Source organism: Paramisgurnus dabryanus, chromosome 17 (genome assembly GCF_030506205.2).
Source record: "Paramisgurnus dabryanus chromosome 17, PD_genome_1.1, whole genome shotgun sequence".
NCBI classification, from domain to species: domain Eukaryota; kingdom Metazoa; phylum Chordata; class Actinopteri; order Cypriniformes; family Cobitidae; genus Paramisgurnus; species Paramisgurnus dabryanus.
The window spans coordinates 5,803,183-5,831,086 of record NC_133353.1 but is presented as its reverse complement, the minus strand read 5'-3'; the positions used below and the strand labels follow the sequence as shown (position 1 = coordinate 5,831,086).

The window sequence follows — 27,904 nt, the reverse complement described above, 5'->3', positions numbered from 1 at the left end:
AACAGCGTGGCTTAAATTACCGAACACAAAAGGTACCATTGTGCCCATGTGTTGTTGTGTATAGAAAATGCTCGGAGGAGAAACATCGTAAACCAGGCACTGCAGAGGATGTGGTTGCCATGGGAACCTACCATGGTGATGGGGATTGTGGAGGGAGGCGGGGCCGGGGTGAGATGGCTGCTCCTGCTGTTCTGGGTCGACTTGGCGTGGTGCAAAGGAAACGCATCAGCAGTCTGAAAGGATAAGGACAGAAAGCAAAACCTGACTTTGCTGCCTTGAATGTGCACCATGATGTTAGGACTTGATGGACGTTGCGTGTGCGTAAAACATGAGATGCATTGATGCCCTTTCACGGGGAGTTGAATGCATGCAAAAATCGACCAAATGTAAATGTAGAGTTTTTATATTCAGAAACTTTAAAAATTTCGCAATTTTGCTGGGAGGCGTGAGTGACATTCTATTAAAACAGGCCAGACTGCAAGACTAGTGACTATGCTGTCTCAGTTCCAGAGCGAGAGAGAGAGAGAGAAAGAGCGATAGAGAGACAGACTCCGACAGCGGCCAAAGAGCATTCAAATCCTGCATCCTCAATTATATGCTAATGTGTCATTTGCTGTATGTTACATTATTCCGGGCTGATGGAATTTTTCAGCCGCGGAGACGTGACTGGAAACTCAATGTCGGACTGGGAGAACGAGTGTGACAGTAATGGATGGAAACAGGCAGTGGCACATTTGGTGAGAACGAAGTGGTGCTGTAATTTATTAGTGTGGAGGTAGAAGAACGAAACAATTGGAAAAATTGCTGTCTGGTCAATGAGACACAAATGTCTCGCTTCGGTGTCTCGGCTTGATTTCATCAGCGACCCCCTCCAATTAGATTAAGACGATTCGGAGCTCAACACTTGGGCCGCTATTGAGGCACTTTAAGAGAACAGAAACCTGTTTTGATGAGTGGGACTGGGTGGTACCATGGTTTATACAGCGGTAGAAATGTCGATAACACTTTACTTGAAGGGGTGTTTATAAGACTCACATGACACCTTTATAATCATAACATGACACGTGTCATGAACATGAAGGAGATTTTATGCACATTTATGACAACTGTGTCAAAGTGTCATTTGTTCAATTAAACCAGAAATAAACCAGTACATCATAACTTGTCATAAATTTGTCATAAACATGACATAGCAGAATAATTATCAAACTTAAATGACTACCTATCTTTAAGGGTTATATTACATTAAACTGTCATTTAAATGTCATTAAATGTTAATACTATGCAAATAATTTAAAATACCTTAACAAAATGCAACAGACACGTCAAAAGATTATACTTAACTTTATGCATGTGCACAATACACAAAACATTGAATTAATTTATTTTAATATAATTAACTTTGCAGCAATATGGAACCAATACTGCATGGCTCAACCCATTATAGTACTGTTTTAATTTAATTTTAGGTGAATTGGTCTCCAAATGCCCAATAAAGTATAATTTTATCAATTTTAATTTGTATTATTATTGAATGATTGATTTTATTTATTAAACACATAAAGGAAACTTAAAAAAACATTATGATTAAAAAAATATTCATGATGTTGTTATAAAACTTTTTGACAGAGTATTAACACTTCATGACATTTTAATGACAAATTATATTTGCACTGTAGTTGAGGTCAAGAAAAATATTCATGACCCTGTTATAAAACTATATGACAGAGTATTAACAATTAATGACATTTTAATCACAAATTATATTTGTACTGCTGTAGTTGAGGTCAAGAAAAATATTCATGACGCTGTTATAAAACTATATGACAGAGTATTAACACTTAATGACATTTTAATGACAAATGATATTTGTACTGCTGTAGTTGAGGTCAAGAAAAATATTCATGATGCTGTTATAAAACTATATGACAGATTATTAACACTTAATGACATTTTAATTGCAAATTATATTTGTACCACTGTAGTTGAGGTCAAGAAAAATATTCATGACCCTTTTATAAAACTATATGACAGAGTATTAACACTTAAAGAGTAACTAAACCCCAAACCAACTTTTTTTAGTTAATGATCTGTAAGAATGATGCTTTATTAGTGCTGTTCATTGATTTTAGTAAGTTTTTTGACATTTGGATATAAAGTGTTTCAATACTACAATATATGGTGTAAAAACGTCTGAGTGCTGCCCTCTTGAGGTTGAACGGTGGCTACTGCAGTTGAATTTTCCTATTGGATGTTGGGTCCAAGAAATGACTTGTGACGTAAGCAGGTTCAAGCTCACCACGCCCTTGTTACGATCTCACCACACACTTAGTTCGTCCCCTCTATCTCCGTTGGGATCCGCCCACTTTTCTTGCATTTTTCAAATATTGCAGTGGGTGGAGTCAGGCTCTGACCAGGGGTTTAGTTACGCTTTAATGACATTTTAATGACAAATTATATTTGTACTGCTGTAGTTGAGGTCAAGAAAAATATTCATGGTGTTGTTATAAAACTAAATGACAGAGTATTAACACTTAATGACATTTTAACCCTCTGGGGTCTAAGGGGTTTTTAGGGCCCTGGGGAAGTTTTGACCTGCACTGACATTTGTGCTTTTTTCAGTTGCTTGAAAACATATTAATGGCAAAAGTCTCATAACACTGTGTTCATCACAAACTGGGCTACAATATCATATAATCAACATGTATGTACATGTTTGTATTTTTGAGAGAAAAATGTTTATGCGTGGTTTTTGAAAAAGCAAAATTTTTAAGTCACTGATATAACTCCACAAAACTCATTCTAAACATGTTTTCCCAAGACTTTCCAAACAGGATCTAGTAGTCTAGAGTTTATTCTTCAAAATGATGTGAAAATCATATGGCCTACTCAATCACATAAAGCAATGCATTGATTTACAATTTCTAAGACACTTTTGCTTGGTAAAGGCTGTATGCGTGGAGGCGGGAAAGCTCCTGAATAATCAGTGATTGACAGCTGAGAGACAAAAGAGTTGAATAATGAGCCACTAATTAGCCTTGTGGGGATGTTCAACAGGAATGTAACCCTCAGTAAAACCATGATAAGGTTTACTTTTCAATACAATGTAAACACACACACACACACACACACTATATATATATATATATATATATATATATATATATATATATATATATATATATATATATATATATATATTTCTATTTCTATTGAAATATTTTCTATTAATATCACAATTATAAGTTACCTTTTAAAAACCATAGTAGCCTAATCATGGTAAAGGTACTGTTTGGCCATCATAAAGTGAACACAGGGTTTGTGTTTGGTTGGCCAGCGAGAGGTTTACTTTTGTGCAGTAAAAAGCTCAAAAGAACAACTGCCTATCGTTGTCTGGACTCCTATTTGTGTTTTTGTAATCATTATAGTAGAAACACAACCAGGGACACGCGTGATAAACTTATCAATGTTTGTTTACAGCCGCCGCCATTACCTCACGTGTTGATCATGAAAGCAGTGAATGTGTGCACATGCGAGTGATCCTGTGTTTAATAAACTTGCTGTGCGGAGATATGCGCTTAGACGCAACTAAATAAGGATTGTACTGTTTGCAATCGCGTATTTTATAAGAATACCAAAAAGCGCGTCGAGTTTCCTGACTCGCGTGTTTGTGTATGTGCGTTCCCGTCGCCTCAGCTGTTTGACGGAAGACAAAGAAAACACTCGCGTCTGGAGATACTGACACACATCCGCAAGTAAATAAGGATTTATATGTCGGACATCGATCCCGTCACACTGACGAAGCACACACACTCGCGTCTGTCTGGAGATTTAGGCGCGAGTAAACAAGTATGTGATGTGTGTAATCGCATCTTTTATAATGATACCACAAAGCGCTTCAAATATGAGGCATTGTGTGTTTGTGTGTGCGTTTGGACGTCGATCGAGTCACACTCGCGTCTGGAGATAACTTTAGTTACAGTCACGAGTAAACAAGTAGATGTCATGTTTCCAGCACTCGGATTAAAACTCATTCACAGCAGTGAATGGCTGCAGAGACGGAATGGAATGTCCATTGACTGTGGGGTTGCCTAATGAATATGGATGATCTCTGCTCTTTTCTTCAATGGAGCGGGGCGTGGCTCATTATAGATAATGAAGCAACAGAAGAAAGACGGTACATCTCTCTCTTCTAATACAGTTAACAACGAATGACAATATTTGTTTTCGATTTCACTTACATCTTCCAAAAGCAGACATTCCAAGCATTATGTAGACATTTATCTTTTGTTTATATGACAAATATTCGTTAAGTTAGAGTTAATTTTTCTGACGTGTTTCTGAAAGGACTTCACTGAGGGAGGGAGAACAAAACGCGCATCATGATTATTTTCTTAATTTTGCGAAAAGCACAACATGCTGTTTTTATTGGGAGTGGACAGAAAAAAACTAGACAATTTAACGTTTTAAATGATGTATAAATCATATCTGTATGTCAAAAATCAGCAGAGTTATCTAAGTCTCTTTGGGGAGTGATCGAAAAATAAAGAGTTCGCGGCGCCCGCGCCGCAGCCGACCCCAGAGTGTTAATGACAAATTCAATTTGTGTCATGGGTAAAAAGTGGTAATTTATGTTGTCTAGTTATGAAGTATTGGTTAATGTTAAGTTGTCATAACAAAGACATCTCGAACAATGTCATCTTTGCATTAAAATGACAAAATTGTACAAATGACACTTAATGACAGTTGTCATAAACGTGCATAAAACTCCTTCAAGTTCATTGCACGTGTCATGATTATGAAGGTGTCATGTCAGTCTTATGAACACCCCTTCAAGTAAAGTGTTACCGAAATGTCTTAACTGTCTGTTTTACATGAGTTTTATGGTTTAGAATCAGAATGAATTAAATTGTTTTAAACAATTAAGTGTTGCATAATGTGAAGCTGTTGTTGCATTTATACCAGTCTTATTATTCTTGTGTTCATGATCTATCATAATCTATCTGAATCTTTTGCTTTACAGTTGCAAAATCCAGTAATTTTTTTTTTAAAATAAATATGTGAGAAGCTCAGATGCAAAATCGCTAAACGTTACTTCTGTCAAAAATAAGACAATGATATTGACCGAATGCTCTTGGCACGTATTATTATTATTATACCTTCAATCTAAACATAAGAGCCTGATAAAAAAAGCACATTTACAAGAAAACATGTCAGATTTTGCATCTGAGCTTTTCATATATTACAAAATACATCACAGACTTAAAGAAAAACAAAAAAGTATGAAAATATATTTAATACACGTACATTAGCAATACAGTAAAAAATACTCTTTTTGTAAAGATTGTACTTTTTTCTAAATAGAAAGATGACTGAATGACTGAATAAAATAAAAATAATCAAATTAGATAAATTACCATTTAGTAGTAAATAAGCTAATTTGACCGTATTATCAAAATAATACTGCAGAGTTAACACAAAGTTATTTAAACCATAAACCACTTTTATTGAATGTGAAATGAATTTGCAAACATCGTCCACCATTAGCCAAAAACAAACTCAAGGTGCTAGTGAATGAGCTATTAAATAGACACATGAGGTTATTTTGTCTCAAAATATGCTGACAGATACATAACAAAGTTTGATAGCAGAATTCAGACCTACAGTGTCCGTTTAGCTTTTAACTGCCTGTTTAAAGTGAGGGCAAAATAGTAGAAAGCCTGAAACTTAGGTTTTAATGGATTTGCTCAAAATAGATTCCTTCTAGTGTCTCACACTAAAGTAAGACTATTAGAGAGTGAAAGTTAGTATTCATTTGTGAGGCTCTCACCTGCATTAGACGACTCATCTCGTTTTTTAGCCGGCCGAGATCTTGCAGCATCTCGTTGGCCCTCAATACGGCCGAGCTGGAAGATGCCATGTTTATCGTTTCTCCCTGGCTCTCCTGTTCTGATGGTTCACGGCTTTCAGAAAGAGATGCTTCAGGTGACGTTTGCTTGTCTCTGAGAAAAATTAAGAAAGCAAATTGCTACATTTTTAATATTTATATAGTCAGATGCCATCATATATGTAACCATGGACCACAAAACCAGTCATAAGTTTAATGGTAATCTTAAAGGGAAACTCCACTTTTTTTGAAAATAGGCTCATTTTCAAGCTCCTCTAGAGTTAAACGTTTTGATTTTTACCATTTTGGAATCCATTCAGCTGATCTCTGGGTCTGGCGGTACCACTTTTAGCATAGCTTAGCATAATCCATTGAATCTGATTAGACCATTAGCATCAATATATAGTTTCAATATTTTTCCTATTTAAAACTCTTCTGTAGTTACATCGTGTACTAAGACAGACGGAAAATTAAAAGTTGAGATTTTCTAGGCCGATATGGCTAGGAACTAAACTCTCATTCTGGCACAATAATCAAGGACTTTGCTGCCGTAACATGGCTGCAGGAGGCGCAAAGATATACGCAGCGCCCGAAAATAGTCCCCTGCTATTAAAAGTAACCAAGGGGACTATTTGCGAACAGTGCGTAATATCACTACGCCTGCTGCAGCCATTTTACAGCAGCAAAGTCCTTGATTATTATGCCAGAATGAGAGTATAGTTCCTAGCAACTTTAAAATTTCCGTCTGTCTTAGTACACGATGTAACTACAGAAGAGTTTTAAATATAAAAAAATATTGAAACCCTTTGGTTATTTTTAGCGAGATGCTAATGGTCTAATCAGATTCAATGGATTATGCTAAGCTATGCTAAAAGTGGTAACGTTACACTTCAGCTGAATGTATTCCAAAACGGTAAAAATCAAGTATTTAACGGTAGGGAAGCTGGAAAATGAGCATATTGACAAAAAAGTGTCACAAAAAGAGTGTCCCTTTAAAGCTGAATAAGCTTTCCATTGATGTATGGTTTGTTAAGATATAAAAAGGGTCAAAAAGGACGAACCCAACATGTTGCATTTTAATTTAACCTATGATGGGTTGTTTCAACCCAAAATGCTGAGTTGTTTTATCCAATTTTTGGGTCAAATATAAACATTTTCTAAGTTAATTTAATCCAACGGCTGGGTTTGTTCCTTTTTGACCTAACACTCGGTTAAAAAAAAATAACCCAGCAGTTTTAGAGTGTAATGAAAAATGACGTTTTAAAAATGCATTACATCAAAATTAGTTTTGCTTGTGATTCATCAATGTAGCCTGTTGAGTAACGAACCCGGATAAGAATTTTTAATGCCAACATTTTTCCATAGTTGTCCATCGAAATCAATTTTCCAATGCCAATACTACTAATCTCACAACACCAAACACTGTCCAATTAACTCAGCTGGATGATATATTGACAGCATATCTACTGTATACAAAAAAAAAAAAACAGTTTCTCACATATACCGAGTATATAGACATTAAGGTCATCCAGCAGTGATGCTCTTCTTATTCATCATAGATGTGAGCACACATCCTAATACGATGCCTAGGGGTGTGCACTAATCTGACTTTCCCGCTGTCAAACCAAACATCTTTAACACGATATTTCACATGTGCGGCACAAGGGAGCAAACCCAAATCGGTCCAGGATTAATCTGAATATGTATTTACACTGGCATGTAAGCAGAGAGTCATGAGGGGGCCCGGCGGCCCTTAGCTGCGGGTTCATCGGGTTCCAGTCAAAGGCTAGCAGTCTGTTTTCACAGTCTGTGGTTGCCAACGCATCTAATGTTACTTTTCTCTAACACTGCAGCGCTTGTCTAACGTTGTGGCAATTAATCACCTGCTGATGGTTTGGGTTTGCCAAAATTATGTTAAAAAAGGTAACAATACAAATAGTTTTTGGGCAGATCGCTCTTGACATATAGGAGAGCAAAAAAGGGTTACACAAACATGATTTATGAATCCGTCACTTGAGATTACATGTTATTCGAGACAGCTCATGAGGTGAATCTTACAAAAACATCTTTACGTTTTTTGACTCACAGTAGTTGCGTTTACATAAAGATTTGCTTTTTTCTAAATGTCGAAAAAACTATTGTGAAATGACGCGTTTCCATAACAAATATTATGCGACTAAATTGTAATTTGATTTTGCGATAAGGCATGTGTGTTGGACTTCATACGGTGGCATGCTGACCAACATGCGGATGACATCAAAATAGCGCCAAAGCGATTTAAAGGCATAGTCGACTCCCAAATTGCTCTCGTGGTATTTTTATGTTATGCACTTCTTGTGATGCCAAATAGAGTCAAACACACCTCTTCTGTCATATCCTTCAACCAAACATACCGCGCCATATTTAAAGAATGATCATGTGACTTTTATGCATGTCAGGTGAACATTGCATTACATTGCAATTTTGCGATATGTATTCCTTTTTCAAATTTCCTGAAAAATCACCTCTAAATGTTTATGCGAAATTGTCGTTTTCCATTGGAAACATTTTCGATTCGCTATTTCAATTTGCACAATTTGAAGGGTAATGAAAATGCAGCTAATAACGTATATAAGAAGTTACAGTATCTTTTGCATGTTTATTAAATATTACATTTACACAAACATTTAGTCATTAAGCAGATGCTTTTGTCCAGATTAAGATTGTTTGTGCAGTGTAACATTATTTTTATAACAGGTTGGTAAAATGTCTTTTCTTATAAATTTGTGAAATGGCACCTGGACATTTTCTTGACAGTTTTTGCGACATTCATCCTATGAAGTTCTTCTGTCTGCTAAGACAGACGCAGTGCTTAATGTCATCCAGGGGGTTCATGTTTCACTGATTGCTTTTTCCCACAGGTTTACTTTCACCTGTTTGGACAGGGTCCTTTAAAGATCCATGTTGCCCTTTAAGCCACAGAAACAAAGAGCTGTTACACGAGAACAGGAACTGGAGAAAAATAAAGTGTTAGGCTTGACGGCTTTATTTAGAGAGAGAGAGAAAGAAAGCAGGTTAAACAACATAGGGAAGAGCTGGAGACCGAAGCAGATTCAAACAAAGCAAAGATGGCAAACCGAGAAAAAAAGAAAAAGGATGAGAACGAAAATAGAACAAGGGTGAAAATGAAACGAGATGCAGAGATATAGAGAAAGATAGATAGATAGATAGATAGATAGATAGATAGATAGAGAGAGAGAGAGAGAGAGAGAGAGAGAGAGAGAGAGAGAGAGAGACACAGATGATGTTCAAAACAAAGGCCAGAGCAAAGAGACAGGCAAGCTTCTCTGTTTAAAAATGACTGTGCTGTCTATGTAGATAGCATTTTAAGTCTTCAAAACCCTGTTGGTTAAAATTCAAAGGCAATCCCAGAATGCACTGCAACAGGTTCTGACAAAATGTAAGCATCTATAAATAAATCTGTAAGTAAATAAGAACAGTGTTTCTGTAGCTTAGTTCTTAAGCATTGCATGAGCAGTGCAAAATAAACCCCAAGGAAAACATATGAAGATTTGGGTTCCAAAACGGCATTTTTTTTAAAACTATTAGTTACCACTAAAATCAGTATTGTATCTGGTCAGTATTAAAAAGTAAATTCTTAATTTTACGCAAAATCCGATATCCGCCGTGTTATTCTGTCATCTTTTCGCTCTTTTTCCCCCACTCCTCCTTCTCTGCAGAATGCAATAAATTCGCTCAACAAATCACAGCGCATCATTCCACGCATTGTAAACAATAATGGCGACGCTTTGAATACACACAGAATCCTACCGTGTGTCTCAATTCGTTCCCTAGCTCCCGAGGTCGTGAATCAGTATATCGTGTACACAGGTTCGGGCACTGGTAAGGACCCTAGCTCACTTCACATTGGGATAATGTTCACTTATTTTTCTGTCACGTGGCTGCTTAAGCGCGTTGTAATCACTCACAGCTGTTACTCATCAACAACCGGCAAAACCAACATCTCTCTGACTTAATTTTAAAAACAGTACATTGTGAAAAATGCTATCATTATTCTCTTACATGCCTGTGCATAAAATTGGAGGCATATAATTACATTTTAAATGTAATAAATATATTTACAATTTTATATAAATATTATTATTTTAAATATTGAGTAGATTGTGGTCCCTTACTGTGTAAGCAATGTGTGTTTATATTAACAACTAAAACAAACGTTTGTCTTTATAAAAGTTCTGTAACATTTCATAAAGTTTATTGAGTTGGATCACGTGGAAGAAACGTAAACCATCAAAATCTAAAAATTTACGTGAGAGACACTTGGGAGATGGAAAAATGTTGGCTGTTGCTTATTCTCACACGACAGCATCAAGCTTCTCTCATGCTAACAAGGATCCCAGGGGATCTTATGAAAAACTTTCCATTATTTTAAGTCAACAAAAGTCGAGCACCAAAACATTTTACAGCTGATCGCTGTCAAAAAAGTTCAGCAACAACGTCATGGATCGTCTCAGGTCTGCTTATTATTTACAACTTCTTGTGTGTGTGCATTTTTTCACGTTTCGATCAAAAACTAGCATTCTATTAATCTGGTGAACAATCTTAGTTTCAGGGCAGACAGTAATGAGCTCCCTGATCTCTGCTTTATTTCAGTTTGCAGACATTTTTCATCGCATTGTGAGTGAATCTTTCAAACATGGTAGGGAGCGTCACATTTAAAGGTATTTAGGCCAATCACAACGTACAGGTTAGCTGGCCAATCAGGGACACAACACTTTTTAGATCGATGAGCTGTGTTTCGGGAAGACAGGGACATCTGGAGCAACAAAAATTTACGGAATATAGAAAATAATGTGTATGATACCAAACACACAAAATAACATTATTTTTTAGCAATGAAATAGGTGCCCTTTAACACTCAGACATCTATTTACTTGAACTTATACAGAGAGCCATTCATTCAATCTGAGCACAAAGAAGAGAACGCAGAAGAATCTCAGGCGATCACGCATGGCAAAGACTGAGAGTGTATTAACAGGAAAGTGAAATCCTAACCTATAGAAGAAACACAAGACGCTATTGATTTCTCTTACGGTAAAATTTCATTCATTCGTTAGCTATGTAACAGAAACAGCACTTATTTCTGAATGAAACAGAATATGACGGTTATATCCGTCGAGATCTGAGGTCATTGATGATACTGGCAATTTGCATCGAAAGAGGGACTCGAGTCATATTTTGCAACCCTGAATACCGCCCTTTTGACTTGGGTTAGTAAGAAAACAAAAGAAAAATCTAAAAAATAAAAATAAAGCAATGTACACTGCTAAAGAAAACGTCCTTGGTGTAAAATGCATAAAAAATTGCTGGGATATTTTAAATATGGACGATTACAAAAGGTTAAATTAAAGGGTTAAATCAACATAGAAAATGTGTCCATATCTAACCATAGAACATGAACCACCCCAGAATTTTTAATGTGTATGTTTTTTTATAATGTTCTCTCAAATACACTTAAGATTAGGGCTGCCAAAAGATTAATCGCGATTAATCGCATACAAAATAAAAGTTTGGGCTTGCATAATATATTTGTGTGTAATTATTATGTATATATAAATACACACGTTTTTGTATAAATGTAAGAAAAATGTTATTCATGAATATATATATATATATATATATATATATATATATATATATATATATATATATATATATATATATATATACACATGAAAATGTTTCTTAAATACATACATGCATGTGTATTTTATATACAAAATAATTAAACACAGTGCAGTCACATATATTATGCAAAAACAAACTTTTATTTTGTATGCGTGACAGCCCGACTAAAAATATTAGGGATGCACCGATACCACTTTTTTGAAATACGAGTACTTTTCAGTACTTGCCGATACCGATACCAAGTACTTAATAAAAAAACATGATTTAAATTTGCAGGTAACAGCTTTAGTCATATAATTTAACAAAAAAACAAAGGACTAGTTTTCCAGTTTGTTGTAAACTCTGCCTCTTTGCACAACACGAGGCATTAACCCCTTACACGCCGCTCAAACATAGACATTTCTCAAACCGTGGTATCGATTCCAGGTATCGGGGGACTTTTAATGAGTACAAGTACTTTATGTGGTATCGAGGGCGATACTCGATACCAGTATCGGTGCATCCCTAAAAAATATATTTTTTTAAAAATTAGCAAATTGACATGCAACCTACAAAACATAAATGCAAAGGCAGATCGATGTGAAACCGTTAAATGAGGTTAAAATAACGTAGCACAAGTAATAAAACTAGCACATCTTGAATTACAGAAAGCCGACTCCGTAAGTCAAAAAAAGCAGTCTGATAAATTGCCCGTAAGTGAAGGATACGATACAGACAACACATCGAAATTCTCTCAAGGTCAAGAGTCTGATGTTGAAAAAGGCTGCGTTAAACCGAGACAGTGTTGCGTTTGATCCATCACTTGGCAACAGACAGCACAACAGGCAGATGCATTAGACATCCGTCTCATCAGAGCCACCTCTCTGTCTCTGGGTTTCATCTGCTGACAGGAAGCCAGGGAAGGAAACAGGTGCTTTTTTGCCTTTCAGGGGTTTCGCAATAAATAAACATGAAGGCAGGAGCGGCGGTGCACGGGGTGGCGGTTTCCACACGGCACGCTTCCCTCAATCAGCTTTAAGATGCCACAAAAGAAGCTAATCCATTTGAAGACGGAGATGCCAGGCTTTTTGATCTCGCTCAAATTGATTAGGGTGTAGATATACATGGTGAGGGGGGAAAGGAGAATGCCTGACAGAGGTCATGCAATGCTAATGTCGGAGAGACGGGTTTTTTTTCAAAAGCTAATGAGCTTGTGTGTTTGTCTATGCGTGTACGTGACAAAAATCACTCTTAAAAATGAGCACGGGCGTCCTTTGATGCATATGGATTTGCCCGCTGAAATAGTCATTTGTGTGCCAATAAGAAAACGCGATCAATAGGTGACACCTGTCAAATCGTGCGACACAATAGTTGCGGCCGAGAAACGTTTCAAATATTTCTCAAATCGAATATCGACTTTCCGTCACCTCCTAGAGAAAAGGAGCATTTTATCAACGTGCGGGCACATTTTCGCTTTATCGGAGAGATAGACATCACCTAAAGTTTAACTCCATGAGACGGCAAACCTCAAGGACGAACCACATGCCTCACGATTTACTAACACAACAGAGAGAACAATTCATTATCCAAAAGCTTGGAACGGGAAATATGCTTCTCCCCTCCAATCAGAATACTCCGTGTATGCCTTCATTTGTCAGATCTGGAGCAGAAACGAGAGGGATGAAGAGGTGAAAGAGGAAGGGTAACCTAACGGCTGCTGCTTCGGTTTATGGAAAAGGTGAATGTGGGCTTCACTAATGGTGGCAGAAGAAAGCCATGTGGGCTTCAAGCGTGTGGTCCTGTGAAGTGATAGTTCAGATTTCATAGGAGGAAGAGTGAAATGTCAGGGGCAGGTGGGTTATTCATGGTGGGGTGCTGCGCTTCACACAGCAAGGGAAACCAGAGGAACAAAAGAACCAGCAGGTCCTCTGACGGTTGACTAGATTTATAAAGATGGCATCACGGTGATTCAATGACAGACAGGTCATTATTTAAAGGGATCGTCAAGTGAAAAATGAAAATTACCCCATGATTTGCTCACCCTCAAGCCATCCTCTGTGTACATGATTATCTTTTTTCAGACGAACACAAAGTTGTTTTAAAAAAATGTCCTTTTGCTTCCAAGCTTTATACAGGGTTCCCACACCTTGGCTAACTTCAAATTCAAGGACCTTTCAAGGACTTTCCAGGTCCAATACCCTCAAATTCAAGGACTAAATGTGGCATTACATTTCAAGTGAGAGCAAGGTTACATCGTGTTACCTTTTAAGATACATTGTTACAGTTCCCTTTTGAGGGAACTTGCGCTGCGTCACTGCGGTGACACTTTGGGGACGCCTCCAGGGGTAAGTGCGTCTGAATGTGTATATCAAATTCAACCAATGGTGAGGCTTAACGACAAAGACAGGGTGACGCGGGAGCCAGGAAGTATATCGCTATCTGAAATATTGCAAAAGATGGCGTTACAGGGAAGCAGGGAGTATGGCAAGGGAGACGCAGCGTCTCGTTCCCTTCTCAGGGAACAACAGTTACATACGTAACCGGAGACGCTTTCATGTGTCAAACACAACTATGCAAAAAAGCATTTTGTTATGAATCAACATTCGCATATAGAAGATATAAGCATTTAAAGCGAACAGTTTTGCACGTGTGCTTAAAGAGTCTAGAATTTGATATTATCCTACACTACACAGGGAATAATATGCATTTTTTTCCCAGAAAACATAAAATAGATTTAAGCACTTTCAATGTATCTAAAAATGTCATACCTGTATCTATGTATGTATATTTTCAAAACTTCCCAGGGCCTTGAATATTTTCCCCTAGATCACAAACTTTCAAGGATTTCAAGGATCCGTGGGAACCCTGGAACTATCACCTTAAGGAGCATTATGAAGATTTTTCAAATCAATGAACACATTTACATGCAACCTCGTATTGCGAATATAATGGGATTTTTGGCAATATTGCGATTATACTTTCTCTCATATAAACATAATACTTTGATAAAATAATGCTATTAACCCTTTCCCCATCAGCGTTTTAAAAAATGTTGCCAGCCAGCGCCAACATTTTTCATGATTTTCACAAAAGTTTAATGGCTTCCAGAAAATGTTCTTCTTTAAATATATAAACATACAATATATCAAATAAAAGAACAAATCCTCTGCTTAAAAAAAAATGTTTCATGCTACCTTCATTAGTTCTCTTTTTATCACCTCTCAAATATGGGAAGGTTTCTTCAAAATCACGAAATTTTAAGCAAAAAGCTGAGATAATTCCATTTTTGCAAAGGACTTTTGATAGGAGATCAGATGCAGAGCGATCTTTAAAACATACAAGGAATTATTTCTCTTTCACGTGAGGCATTACTTCCGGGTTGTAAAATTTGCGGACCTGGTGGACAATATTGCGGAAAGCCTTAAATTCTCGTCATTGGCAGGGAAGCGTTTTCTCTTAATTGACGAGATAACTAGTCAATGGCGGGGAAATAGTTAAGCTCATAATCACAGCAAGCATAATCGTATTAAAACAGGTGGGGTGCGTAGCTTTTAATCATGGTATGCGGCCATGTAAACACTTTAATCGTATCTGTACCGCACTAACTGAAGTGCGCGTGTGTGACATTAGGAAGTTTTTTCCTGAACTCGCTGTCAGCAGTCTGCATTCATCCAAATAACGCGACAGCAGCGTATGAAACCATTACAGGCACTGTCATAATATTCCTGTCTTCATCAATATGTCCATGAGAACGTGTCTGTCGTTTAACACAAGTAAATTAAACAGTGGACACTATATGCAAGTTCATCATTAGGCAATGTGTGAATAAAAAGCACAATGAATAGCGAATGATCCAAAAATAAAAACTGCATGTAAACAGGAGTGAAGAGTTTAGCTCCAGTCATGTAAACATCTTACTGCGATTAAGTCCTTACTCTGATTATTGAAAAGAATCACATCATTGGTGTACATGTAAACGTAGTCAATGATTGAAATCAAACTGCGATGCTCATAATCTCAAATATTACATTATAAGACTTAAACCTGTATTTCAAAGACAGGTTCACAAATGCATAGATAAGTGTGATGAATTATTCTACCTACTGTAAAGCCACCACCTCCTACAAACGCTCATGCAAGAATTAAAGCAACAGGGTGGCTGTGTCTCATTCCCTTACAGAAAATGACTGTTTTTCTGTGCTGTGCATTAGCCAAAGGGACCCTTCATCCATCATGGCACCCCGTGCCTGCACAGATGCAGGGTAAACCCCGCTCATCTAAATGTCATCTCGCACACACCGACCCAAGCACGACCGCTTTCTCCAGCAGACCAGCCGCAACAGATGTGGCCTCGGACCTTGCTATTTAAATCCGGCCACCTGATGCCCGGGGAGCCCGAGAAGCCCTGTCTGCACAGCATGGGTGAGCGCGGATCTTTAATGCTCATTTATCATGATTTATACGGATGCCCTGCTTTTGTTATTGCTCTTCATCACATCAGCTTTTAGGATGATTATGTTTTTGGATTGTGTACATCCTCTGCACAAACATTTCACCTGCATGAGAAGCATATAAAAATATAACATTGGGTTTAGGGGAATAATTTAAGTGATGTACTGAAAAGCTCTGTAAGAAGAAACGCAGACGGGAATTGGATATTTTGAATAGATATTTATTTCCTCTTCCTCGAAGATAGTAAAGGGAATCTCAGGAGAAACTCAGACATGTAATTTAAAAGCAATTTTACAGGACAGAACGGAGATGGACCTGGAAGAGAGAAGGACACTGAATGCTGAATGATGAAACTCTCCCCTGAATTGCTCTTCTTGGAGTCCCTCAAGGATTTTGTCACACTGTGTGCACATAACTCCAATTTCTTCTGTTCCTTGAGAACGGACATTTCAGTCCTGTTCCAAAAACCCAAATTACACTGCCATATGAGATTGTTTTGGTGAAAATCTAGGGCACCATCACATGTATCCATTGTGCATGAGGCAATCCCTCTTGCAAAAGGAGTCGGATGGTGTAGTGGGCAGTGCTCCGACCTATGGTGCAGACGCACTTTTCGACCCAAATTTGAATCCCAGCTCAAGGTCATTTGCCGATCCTTTACCCCCTCTCCACCCTGTCCTCTCCTGACATACAAATCTATCAAATAAAGGCAAAAATGTCCCAGAAACATAGGCTGCGTCCGAAAACTATAAATTGCTGCCTTCTGCGGCAGCATTCCAAGGCAGGAAGGCATCAAGGCATGTCCGAATCCAATGTAAGGTTTACTTCCCGACTCCTGAGATCTTGGCTGTTTCTCAATAATTATACGTTTCTTCAGCAATCTTGCGTCCTTGTGTTCTCGCTCTACGTCATCATTAACTGTCGAAGTTCAATACCAATTCTCAAGAACACAAGTACAGTAAAAAGTACGCATGAAAAAACCCGGATATGTTCTTGATATCAAGGATGCAATCGAGTGCAGACTTGCGCGCTGAAATCTGGGGAGGTCAGGTGACCACAAGGAAGATCGCACACATCTCAATTCTCACAAGTGCATTCTGTGTTCTCGCGACCTTCTGAGTTCGTTCTTCCAAGGTCCCCTGGCAAGACCAGTCTTCACGAGAACGCAAGTGCCTTCTTGCAATTGAGAAATAGCCCTTGTTTCACAATTCTATGTGTTTGCTTTACACTTAAGCTATATTTATGCAACTACAATGTTTGGCAAAAACCCTTGATGGGGTAATATGATGAGGAATCAAATTGTCCTTGATCTTTTGGGATTGTACTATAAAACATACTGTAACTTTTCAAACACCCTCTTTAGTCCAAAATCTGTAAACATGGCTTATTTATGGGGTTCAGCTACTTTAGAGCACCTTTTCTCGTTTTATATCATACAAGTGTTTCTGCACTGCATCTGCAGTGCAAAAGGTTGTGGGTTTGATTCCCAGGGAACATGCATAATGAATATGATTGCAGGTACATTCAGTAGTTATTTTTTCAGATATTATTTTTATAAATGTACTCATTTGTCATAGATCACAAGATGCAGGGTTCCCACACATTAGTTAACTTCAAATTCAAGGACCTTTCAAGGACATTCCAGGTCCAATACCCTCAAATTCAAGGACTAAATGTGGGGACACATTTCAAGTGAGAGCAAGGTTACATCGTGTTACTTTTTAAGATACATAAATGTAAATGTAAGCTAAATAAAATATTTATATTTTCTTTGCAGGAATTTGACCGTAAAAAAACAATTGTGGACTTTAGAAGCAGCATTCAAGAAGACACCAAGAATGCTTACCAGGATTTGGTACAGAGCGTATGTCACATGCACAATGATAACATGGATACATAAATGTGACCCTGGACCACAAATCCAGTCATACTTTAAGTAGCACGAGTATGTTTATAGTATGTTAAAGCAAATTTGTGCTTAAAACAAGCAAAAAATAATAATAATCTGCCAATGGAAAAGACATTTTTTGCTGAATTGTTCTTGTATTAAGTAAATTTAAGAAAGATTTAAGATTTTTTGCTTGTTTTAAGCACAAATTTGCTTACATGTGATATGTTTTGTCTAAAGACTCATTTTCTTAGGTCATTTGCTCATCAAGAAAATACATCTTAATTTAAAGAGTAACTAAACCCTAAACCAACTTTTTTTAGTTAATGATCTGTAAGAATGGGGCTTTATTAGTGCTGTTCATTGATTTAAGTAAGTTTTTTGACATTTGGATATAAAGTGTTTCAATACTACAATATATGGTGTAAAAACGTCTGAGTGCTGCCCTCTTCAGGTTGAACGGTGGCTACTGCAGTTGAATTTTCCTATTGGATGTTGGGTCCAAAAAATGACTCGTGACGTAAGCAGGTTCAAGATCACCACGCCCTTGTTACGATCTCACCACACACTTGGTACGAGCTTAGTTCATCACCTCTATCTCCGTTGGGATCTGCCCACTTTTCTTGCATTTTTCAAATATTGCCAGTGGGTGGAGTCAGCCTCTGACCAGGGGTTTAGTTACGCTTTAAGAATTTTAGAAAATAAGAAAGTAAGAAAGTCATTTTTTGCAGAGTAATTATTTTTCTCTTATGCCAAAAATTATTAGGATATTAGGTAAAGATCATGTTCCATTAAGATATCGTTTAAATTTTCTACAGAAAAATATATCAAAATGTATTTATCATTAGTAATATGTGTTGCTAAGGACTTCATTTGGACAACTTTAAAGGCAAATTTTCAAATAGCTGTATATCAGTAAAACATTGTCCTATCCTAACAAACCATACATCAATGGAAAGCTTATTAATTCAGTAAAGTCAATTTAAAACCCTTAAGTTTTGTGGTCCAGGTCACATATATAAATTGATCATGTGCGATGCTTGCAAAAGTAACTCATGTGCCATTCAAAGCCTAACAACCATAAAAACGTTAAGCACACTGTTGTGTTGGATATTTAATGGCAAGACTCTTGATGTGCAAATACAATCCCTTCTCTCTTGTATAATGTCAAGACAGGGTGAATACCGTGACATTTCTGCAGGATCAAGGTCAGTTTATTGGCTCTGTGCTTGTGCAGGCAGGAGTTGTCTTTCAGTAGTGGGTGACATTTAGACTGGAGTCCACTAATGTGATGAAACTCTCACTGGAAACAACCTCCATACACGCACAATGAATGCAAGCCCAGTTATCAACACATGAATTTCATATTAACAGAAACGTGCTGTTGTATAGCAATACATCAGTTTAAATTAGCGATGCACTGATATATCGGCCTATAATCGGCAGATAAAAGCAACCTTTCCCACTATGGGACTAGGGCTGCAAAACGATTAATCGCGACTAATCGTTTGCAGAAATGAAGTTTTTGTTTACATCATATATGTGTGTGTACTGTGTATAACAATTATTTATATATAAATACACAGAGATGCAAGTATATATTTAAGAAATATTTACATGTTTTATATACCTTTTTATATTTATATTATATATAATTATAAATACTTATATTTATTTATTTGTTTATTAAATGATACATGCATGTGTGTGTATTTATATACACATAATTATTATACACAGTACACACACATACATATGATATAAACAAAAACTTTTATTCTGCAAACGATTAGTCGCGATTAATCGTTTTGCAGGCCTATATAGGACATCGGCCGATTGTTTAAAAACAGCCAATGATCAGGTCAGATTATATCCTGGCAATCAAAAGAGGTGAAAATCAGTTGCAAGTTCATCACAACATGTATGTAGTTCATGTTTGTGGTTCGTAATTTCAAAATGTGTGTTCGGCGTGTTGAGTGAACCTATGTGCATCACGTGTCTTGTCAAAATAAGTGCCTGCTGCAGGCGCGACTAAAGGGTTTATGATAAAAGAGACGCTTGCGTTTGCCAGATACTCGCATAATCTCATGCGTAATCAGAGTTTACTGTTAAGGGAGTGTCTTGCGTGCATTTTGTGAAAGTGAGCGTCTCTTTTATCATAACCGGTTTTGACGCGTGTGCAGCAGGCACTTATTTTGACAAAACACGTGATGCACATGGTTTACATGACGCAACGAACACATATTTTGAAAACACGAGCAACACACATGACGCATATTTTGAATTTGCGCCCCTCGGAATAGCAGTCACGAGCCGCCACTGCTAAACACAAACTAAAGAAAGACACACGTTATCGTTCCGCTTCAAAAACTCCCGCTATGCACAAAGATGCTGTCTTTTCTCCTCAATTCACATAACACCTGCGCTTCGATAACAAATTCAGTGATACTGCCTCTGTGTGCGCCCAGCAGAGACAAGAATTTGATTCTGCAGCCTGCAGTCTCCTCCTCTCCATCCCTGCCAGAGCATTCAGCTGCATGCGAATGACTCCGAACGGGTGGAAAGACGTGAGGGCTGGAGGGGAAACAAAGGTATGCGTCCGCATTAGTATTCAACTCACCCTCCTGCACCCTGCCGGCCTTCCCAGCATCACCGGCTCACACACAAGCTTGTTATTAAACTATATCCGGCCTACCCACGCATCCTCATTAATATTTATCTCGCTTAATACAAAGCTTATGCATTTTTTGATTAATGTAAAGGTCTTTTCCCCCAAATAACAACCGGAGGCGTGTGCGCAAGGTTTATGCATATTTATGTATGCACGTATGTGTGTGTGTGTGTGTTTGGTTGGCTGTCAAGCTGACTTGAGTTCTGCCGACGCAACCTGGCCTGCTGCCGCCAAACCACTGCGTCAAAACAGTATGCAGTCATACAGATTTGAGTTCAAGAAAGCATGCAAGCATGAACAAACCTCTTAAAGAGCCATAGCTGCATGGTATCTGTAAACAACAAAGATGAAAACAAATAAAAGCAGCTAACTGCTTAGACACGCATTATCGAAGATAAAGCATAATACAGTGTTTGGTAGAAAAAATAGCATATTGAATAGTATAAAGAGTACATTTGACCTGTGGTATACTATTACATTTTAAAGGGGTCACTAAAAAAACATTATTTTGTGTATTTGGTGTGATACAATGTGTTTACGCGGTTTAAAGGTGCAGTGTGTAAATTTTAGGGGCATCTAGTGGTCAGGTTGCAAATTGCAACCAACGGCTCAGTCCACTGCTCACCCATCGCTTTTGAAGCGCATAGAGAAGCTACGATAGCCACCAATGGAAAAATTTCATCATCGGAGACAACTTAGTAAAATAGTTTGTCCGTTAAGGGCTTCTGTAGAAACATGGCGGAATAAAATGGCGACTTCCACGTAAGGGGACCCTCTGTGTATGTAGATAAAAACGTCTCATTCTAAGGTAATAAAAACATAACATTATAAGTTCATTATGAAAAGGTTTTTATACACCACTAAAAATATAGTTTTATATATTATTTTGCATTTCTGTCAAGAGATCCTTTTAAAAATTACACACAGCACCTTTAACTCTTTCACCGCCATTGACGAGATATCTCGTCAATTAAGAGAAAACGCTTCCCCGCCAATGACGAGATTTTCTGTCTTTCCGTAATACCGCTATTATCCACCAGGTGGCGCCCTTCCGCAACTTTTTAAACCCAGAAGTATTGCCCTATGGCAAGCGGCTCCATGTCCGTGTCTGTTTTAAAGATCGCTCTGAATGGGATCTCTATGAAAAGTCCCTCACAAAAATGGAATTATCTCTGCTTTTTGCTCAAAATGTGGTGTTTTTGCAGAAACCTACCCATATACAAAAGCTGATTATAAAAGAACCACTAAAGGTAGGATGAAACGTTTTTTTTTTGTTTTGTTTTTGAAAGCAGAGGGTCTGTTCTTTCATTTGGTATATTGTATGTTTATATATTTAAAGAAGAACATTTTCTGGAAGGCATTAAATTTTGGTGAAAATCTGACAACGCTGGCTGGCAACTTTTTAAAAAACGCAGGCGGTGAAAGAGTTAAGGATCTTTTTATATGCACATACTGCTTTAAACTCTTAAAAAACAAAGAAATCCCATCACATGACCCCTTCAAATAGCTTATGAAACTGCATTATGATTAACACGGTGGTGTCCAATTATCGTTTTACATTTTATCTGATGTAAACTATAGTGCATTAAACTATATATGTTTAATCAGTATGAGTGTTCCCTGGCAAAGCTCTGCCAACTGTACTACAGAAACATCAGATACAATACACAATCATTTGATCATCACCGGGTGATATCGAGTGTTTTCAATGCGAGCGGACCTGTTCTTCAAAAGGCAGAGTGGTTAATTTTGTTACTGTGAAGCAGAACCCATTGACATCAAGTCATATTTGAACACAACAATTCTTTCTCTGGATGCAATGCGTCAGCTTGAGTCATTGGCTATCCCCTATGAGTAAGAGCTTTCGGCTGGGCAAGGGGGATGCGAGGATGCGATGGCCACGTATTAGCATGCTTAGGTGAGGGGGAGGCAGAGCCATTACCTAGCAACAGAGCCAGCTGCGATTGGCTGGTTCCATCAGATGTTCAAGGGGGTTTGGTTGAGGAAGAGATATGGGGAAACAAGGCTATTTTTTGCTCGTGTCATCTCTGCTCATCACATCGAATCGACGCGGTAGGAGCCCCACCCCCCCACGGCCCTTCTCATTGACGGAAAGGGCAGCAGACGGAAACGACTCGCGGCACCCACGTCGGTCAGACGAGCCCATTTCTCATGAAAAAATTATGTTACATCACATGCAGGACTCATTCTGCTTGATGAAATTTGGAGCATGACACAAGTGTGACATTTGGAAATTTTTGACCCCATATACCAAATAACAAGGTATGTAAAGGCAATAACTAGTTTTTGGCGTGGGAGGTTCAGCTATGCCATGACAAACAGCATTTTATCAACCTTAATTGTTTTTTTTATATTTATTACAATATTTTCTAACACAGTTTTATTATACAGCTGCTTACCAAACAAAACACATAAAATATTTCATGCACAAATAAAAAAAACAGATGCCGCCCCGATGTGCATATCATCTTACTGTTCACCAAAAGTATGTACTTCGCTAGTGGACTAGCCAGCGTTTTTAATATGCTTTAAGAGAAACCATGTGCACATTCATCATCCAACACTATTTACAGAAATCTATATGTAAAGATGCATACTTTAATCCATTTTGGAAAAACATCTAAGCACCTTTGGATAAATTGGGATGGATCTATAAACTTGCATGGAGTTTCCAGATTAACCCAAAAAGATTTGAGATTTATTATGGGTAAAACCTAAATCAAACATACTCAGAGATGAACAAAGACAAAAACAAAGTTTTTCAAAGTAACAAATGTGAGCCCTGAGACCTACTTCCTACACAACTGGAACGCTCAATTTATGCGGCTGCTGGACGTCCACAGCCATCTGCAGTACAGAGAGTGAGTGACACATAATTAATATCCAAAGCCACAGACAGTAAATATAAAAAACCATCCCACAAGTGTAAATGGAGAGTGCACTTCATAAATATGCACTACACCCTGGTATAAATCTGACAGTGTGAAGGAAATACACCAGGGACCTGAGAGACTGATGCGGTCCACGGAGGCTGAGAGAGGAACTGGGCTTTCATTAATCACCGTAAAGGAACCGAGCTCTGCTCTTCTGTACGATCTCAACATCTGTGCCAGGACCCGAGGCTGACATTAGCAAAAAGGCTGCAATGCATTAGATCTGGACCGGATCTTTGTTGGAAATGGATTTGGAGCATACATGATATGATATTCACAAACCATTTCACCTTTATAATCTGATGTCTTTCTGAGTAAATGTAGTTTTTAGTTTTTGTAAGTGAGCCAGCTTACAATGTGTACTGCGCAAATTAACTTTTGCATATCTGACACTTCAACATTATTTTGTTTTGTTGATAAAGAGCCAAAAATGCTATCAATAAAAATTATAGAACAATTGTAATTACGTTTCTTGCAATTATTTGCTGCCCAAAGGATCAATGTGCTATCAGTAAGGTATTCATTTGGTAAAGCCTGTTTTATCAATGTAAACGGTTGTGGGTTTGATCACAATGAACACAAAATTATAAAATATACAGCTTGTAATGCCCACTAAGTCACTAAAGCCATGTGTTTGGAGCAGAAGGGTCAAAATAGAAAAACCAAAAGTGATTTCAGAGACACATTCATTTATTTTCTGTATTGGGTTAGGACCATAAAGAGCGCAGGAGCCCATCTCAAAATAAATCAAGTCATAGGTAGGAAAACACCCTGAATGGAGGGGGGATTTTTATAAGATGTAACAATAGGGCTGGGTATTGGCAAGGGCCTCACAATACGATACATATCACGGTACATGGATTGTGATACAATGCATCACGGTACGATACAATACGTTGCAAGTTGCGATACATTGCAATACTTATTTTATCAAAAATTTAAAAAAAAAATAGAGCAGACTTATTTTTTTTTAAGCCAAAGTGCTTTCACACATTGGCTTTGAAAGCTGCAGGTGTTTTTACATTTTTTGCCATTTTCTCACTCCCGCTAACTTTTAAGACATTGGCCGAAAAGCTGTATATGACAGACAACTGGACAGCGACAACTACAGCAGCGGCGGAGAAGGTCGTTTGACGCATGCAGAGGGATTTAATGGGTTCGTAAAAATACCGACAGTAGAGATTGAAATACCAATTCTCACGTATTATATCTAGCCATCATCCTGTTTAAATAATTTCTCCCGTATTTTTAGTCTTTCTATAAAAAAATCCCACTGGTCATATTTGATGTTTGCAACATTCAGGGTTCCCACACCTTAGTTAACTTCAAATTCAAGGACCTTTCAAGGACTTTCCAGGTCTAAAATCCTCAAATTCAAGAACTAAATGTGGGGACACATTTCAAGTGAGAGCAAGGTTACATCGTGTTACCTTTTAAGATACATTGTTACAGTTGCTTTTCGAGGGAACTCGCACTGCATCACTGCGGTGACACTTTGGGGACGCCTCCAGGGGTAAGTGCGTCTGAATGTGTATATCAAATTCAACCAATGGTGAGGCTTAACGACAAAGACAGGGTGACGAGGGAGCCAGGAAGTATATCGCTATCTGAAATATTGCCAAAGACGGCGTTACAGGGACAAAGGAAGTATGGCAAGAGAGACGCAGCGTCTCGTTCCCTTCTCAGGGAACAACAGTTACATACGTAACCCGAGACGTTTTCATGTGTCAAACGGACATGTCCCTTATTTTCAAATCCCAATGTTGACAGGTAAGTATTCAAGTATTTTTTTTACAAACATATCTTACAAATACCATTACTGAATCTTGAGACAAAACTATGGGACTATATTGAATGTCAGTGCAAGCCATTTTTATTTAAAGGGATAGTTTACCCAAAAATGAAAATTTTGTCATCATTTTCTCCTCAATATGTTGTCCTAAACCTGTATGTTTTTTTTTATTGATGAATAGTTTTGGGCGATATGTCCCATTTTGAGTCCTATCGTCAGCCTGTGAGATCGCTGATACACAACAGTATCGGGGGGCGGGGCAGTAGTTCACTCATTAATTAATTAATTTGTTCATTTTTGACTCATTTATGACAAGTCACTTGATTGGTGCACAAAAAGAAGCAAAGCAACACTGTCAAGACCGCAACCTTCTTAAAATTGATGCATAAAAAAATAAAAAAACACGTTGGAATTCAATGGGTACAGTCAACTGTGTGCTTATCATCATTTATCAAAAATATCTTCTTTATCATTTATCACAATACTTCCATAATATTTATTTTCCTACTATGGAAGTCAATGAATACAATCAGCTGTGTGCTTACCATCTGTTAGCAAAATATCTTATTTTGTGTTCATCAGAATTTTTTTTATACAGGTATCGAACAACATGTGGATGAGAAATTGATGACAGAATTTTCATTTTTGGGTGAACTATCCCTTTAAGACACCTTAAACATATAGGGGCAGTTTCCTGGACAGGGGTTAGATGTAAGAGCTGTCCAAAACTGATAACATTTTACCGGACATTTCTTAAAATACTTCAGTGTAATTTGTTTTGCCTCAAAATGCACACAAGTAATGTTTTCAGTAAGACATGTTTGTAAAAACTAGTTAAATTTCCTAATTAAACTAAGACTTAAGATAATCCCTGTCCCAGAAACCACCCCATACAGTATTTAAATTGGAACTAGCTTGAGCCCTGTCTGAGAAACGTCCCTATAATCATAAAAAAGGCATCTATGTGTGTGTTTTATATAGAAAACGTTAATGAGATTTAACCAACTAATGTGACTTATGACACTGATTCACACTAAAGGTTAAAAAGGAGACACAGTGTAGTCAATAGTCTATTCAACACCTCTATAATGACATGCAGTATCACACACTAACCAGCAGGAGTCCTCCCGAGTATAGCACATGAAGCAAAAGAGTGTGAATGAAGAAAAATCACAAGCTTTAAAGAAGACGCAGGCGTTCGGAGGTGTGAATGAAGGCCTCTGATTGAACTAACTGTGACTCTGAATTCCCTCAGTGAATATCTGATGATCATCTTGGGACGATTTAGCCATGGGCTGAGATTCAGTAATGAGCTTTAAATTAGCTGGGCACTGTTTTCTGGGAAACTTTGCTGAGGACAACAGAATGTCGAAGAAAAGCTGGAAAATGTAGTGGACGGCGTGTACTCTTTGGCCCGTATTTGAGTGAGATTTCAAACTCAAAACATAATGCACCGTGGTATGTGGATAAGTTAAGTACGACCCAACCGCCAGAACTCACCCCGGGCTAGTGGCTCTTTCCCAGACTTGTGGGATGTCAGACTTCTGGAGAGGTTCTGGTTGTGATTACCAGAAATGAGAGTGGGTCAGAAAGATAAAACAGAAAGGTTTGGCGTCTGAACAAAAACAAATTCAGAATGAAAGCGAGCAAGACAGCAAGAGAGGAGAGACAGCCAGAAACAGCGAGAAAACAAGAGTAAAAGATACTGATAGAGATGAGACTATAAATTTATCCCTGCACAGCTGTAAAATATATCCATATAATTTTCACTTTTTGATAGACGTGCAGTACTGCTAAATCCATACGGGAGAGAAAATGAGATGATAAATATAATTTTTATCAATTTTCAGATGCTCATATCATAAATTATGGCACACAGCTTGTCTCCATGTAACACGAAACAACAAGCCTGGTTTCCATTACAGATTTGCGCAAAACTTTTGCGAAATTTTCTAAATGCTAGTCAAAAACTACAAATTTACGCAGTTTTCATTAAAGGCGGGGTGCATGATCTCTGAAAGCCAATGTTGACATTTGAAATCACCTAAATAAACACACCCCTACCCCAATAGGATCTGGACCTTCCTTTGATAGACCCGTCCCACACGATGTAGGTTAGTAGACAGCCCCTTGGAGAAACCTATATATTAAATTACATTCTAAAGCTAAACCCAAATCTAACCCTAAACCCAAGTGAAAATGGTTTAAAAAACAGAAAACAAATGAGAAACCAATAAATAAAACAACACATAACCATATAAGTGAATGGGAAGGACTGGCGTATCATGTGCATGCAAAAGCGAAATTTGGCGTATCTATAGACCGTTTCAGCAGTAACAACATAAACAAGCGCTGTCGCGGTCCGCACGCAACTTCCGGTAAACTTCGCTAAGAATAAATAACAACAAAGTTCTTTAAACGTAGTTTATTTATATAACAAGCAAAAAAACAACACATAGATTACATAGGAAACCAAAACATTTGTTATTTTCGTCGAGGCATTTGTTTTATAGATCAGTTTAGCAACTAGTCAGAGCATTAAAAAAACGAAACCGGAAGTAAGGTTCGGATCCAGACGTGTATCACGTGCGTC

The 27,904-nt window shown here is 37.7% G+C and overlaps 1 protein-coding gene across 4 annotated transcripts in view; it reads right to left on the bottom strand.

The window, feature by feature from the left end:
• Window positions 1-27,904, bottom strand: part of kiaa0586 (KIAA0586 ortholog) — a 152,139-nt gene that overhangs the window by 90,508 nt on the left and 33,727 nt on the right. For all 4 annotated transcript variants that reach the window (XM_065253671.1, XM_065253670.1, XM_065253672.1 and 1 more), the window contains exons 11-12: window positions 5,831-6,002; window positions 132-233 (exon numbers count right to left, since the gene is read on the bottom strand). In XM_065253671.1, coding sequence (XP_065109743.1) covers window positions 132-233; window positions 5,831-6,002 — 274 coding nt within the window. The remainder of the gene's footprint in view (window positions 1-131; window positions 234-5,830; window positions 6,003-27,904) is intronic.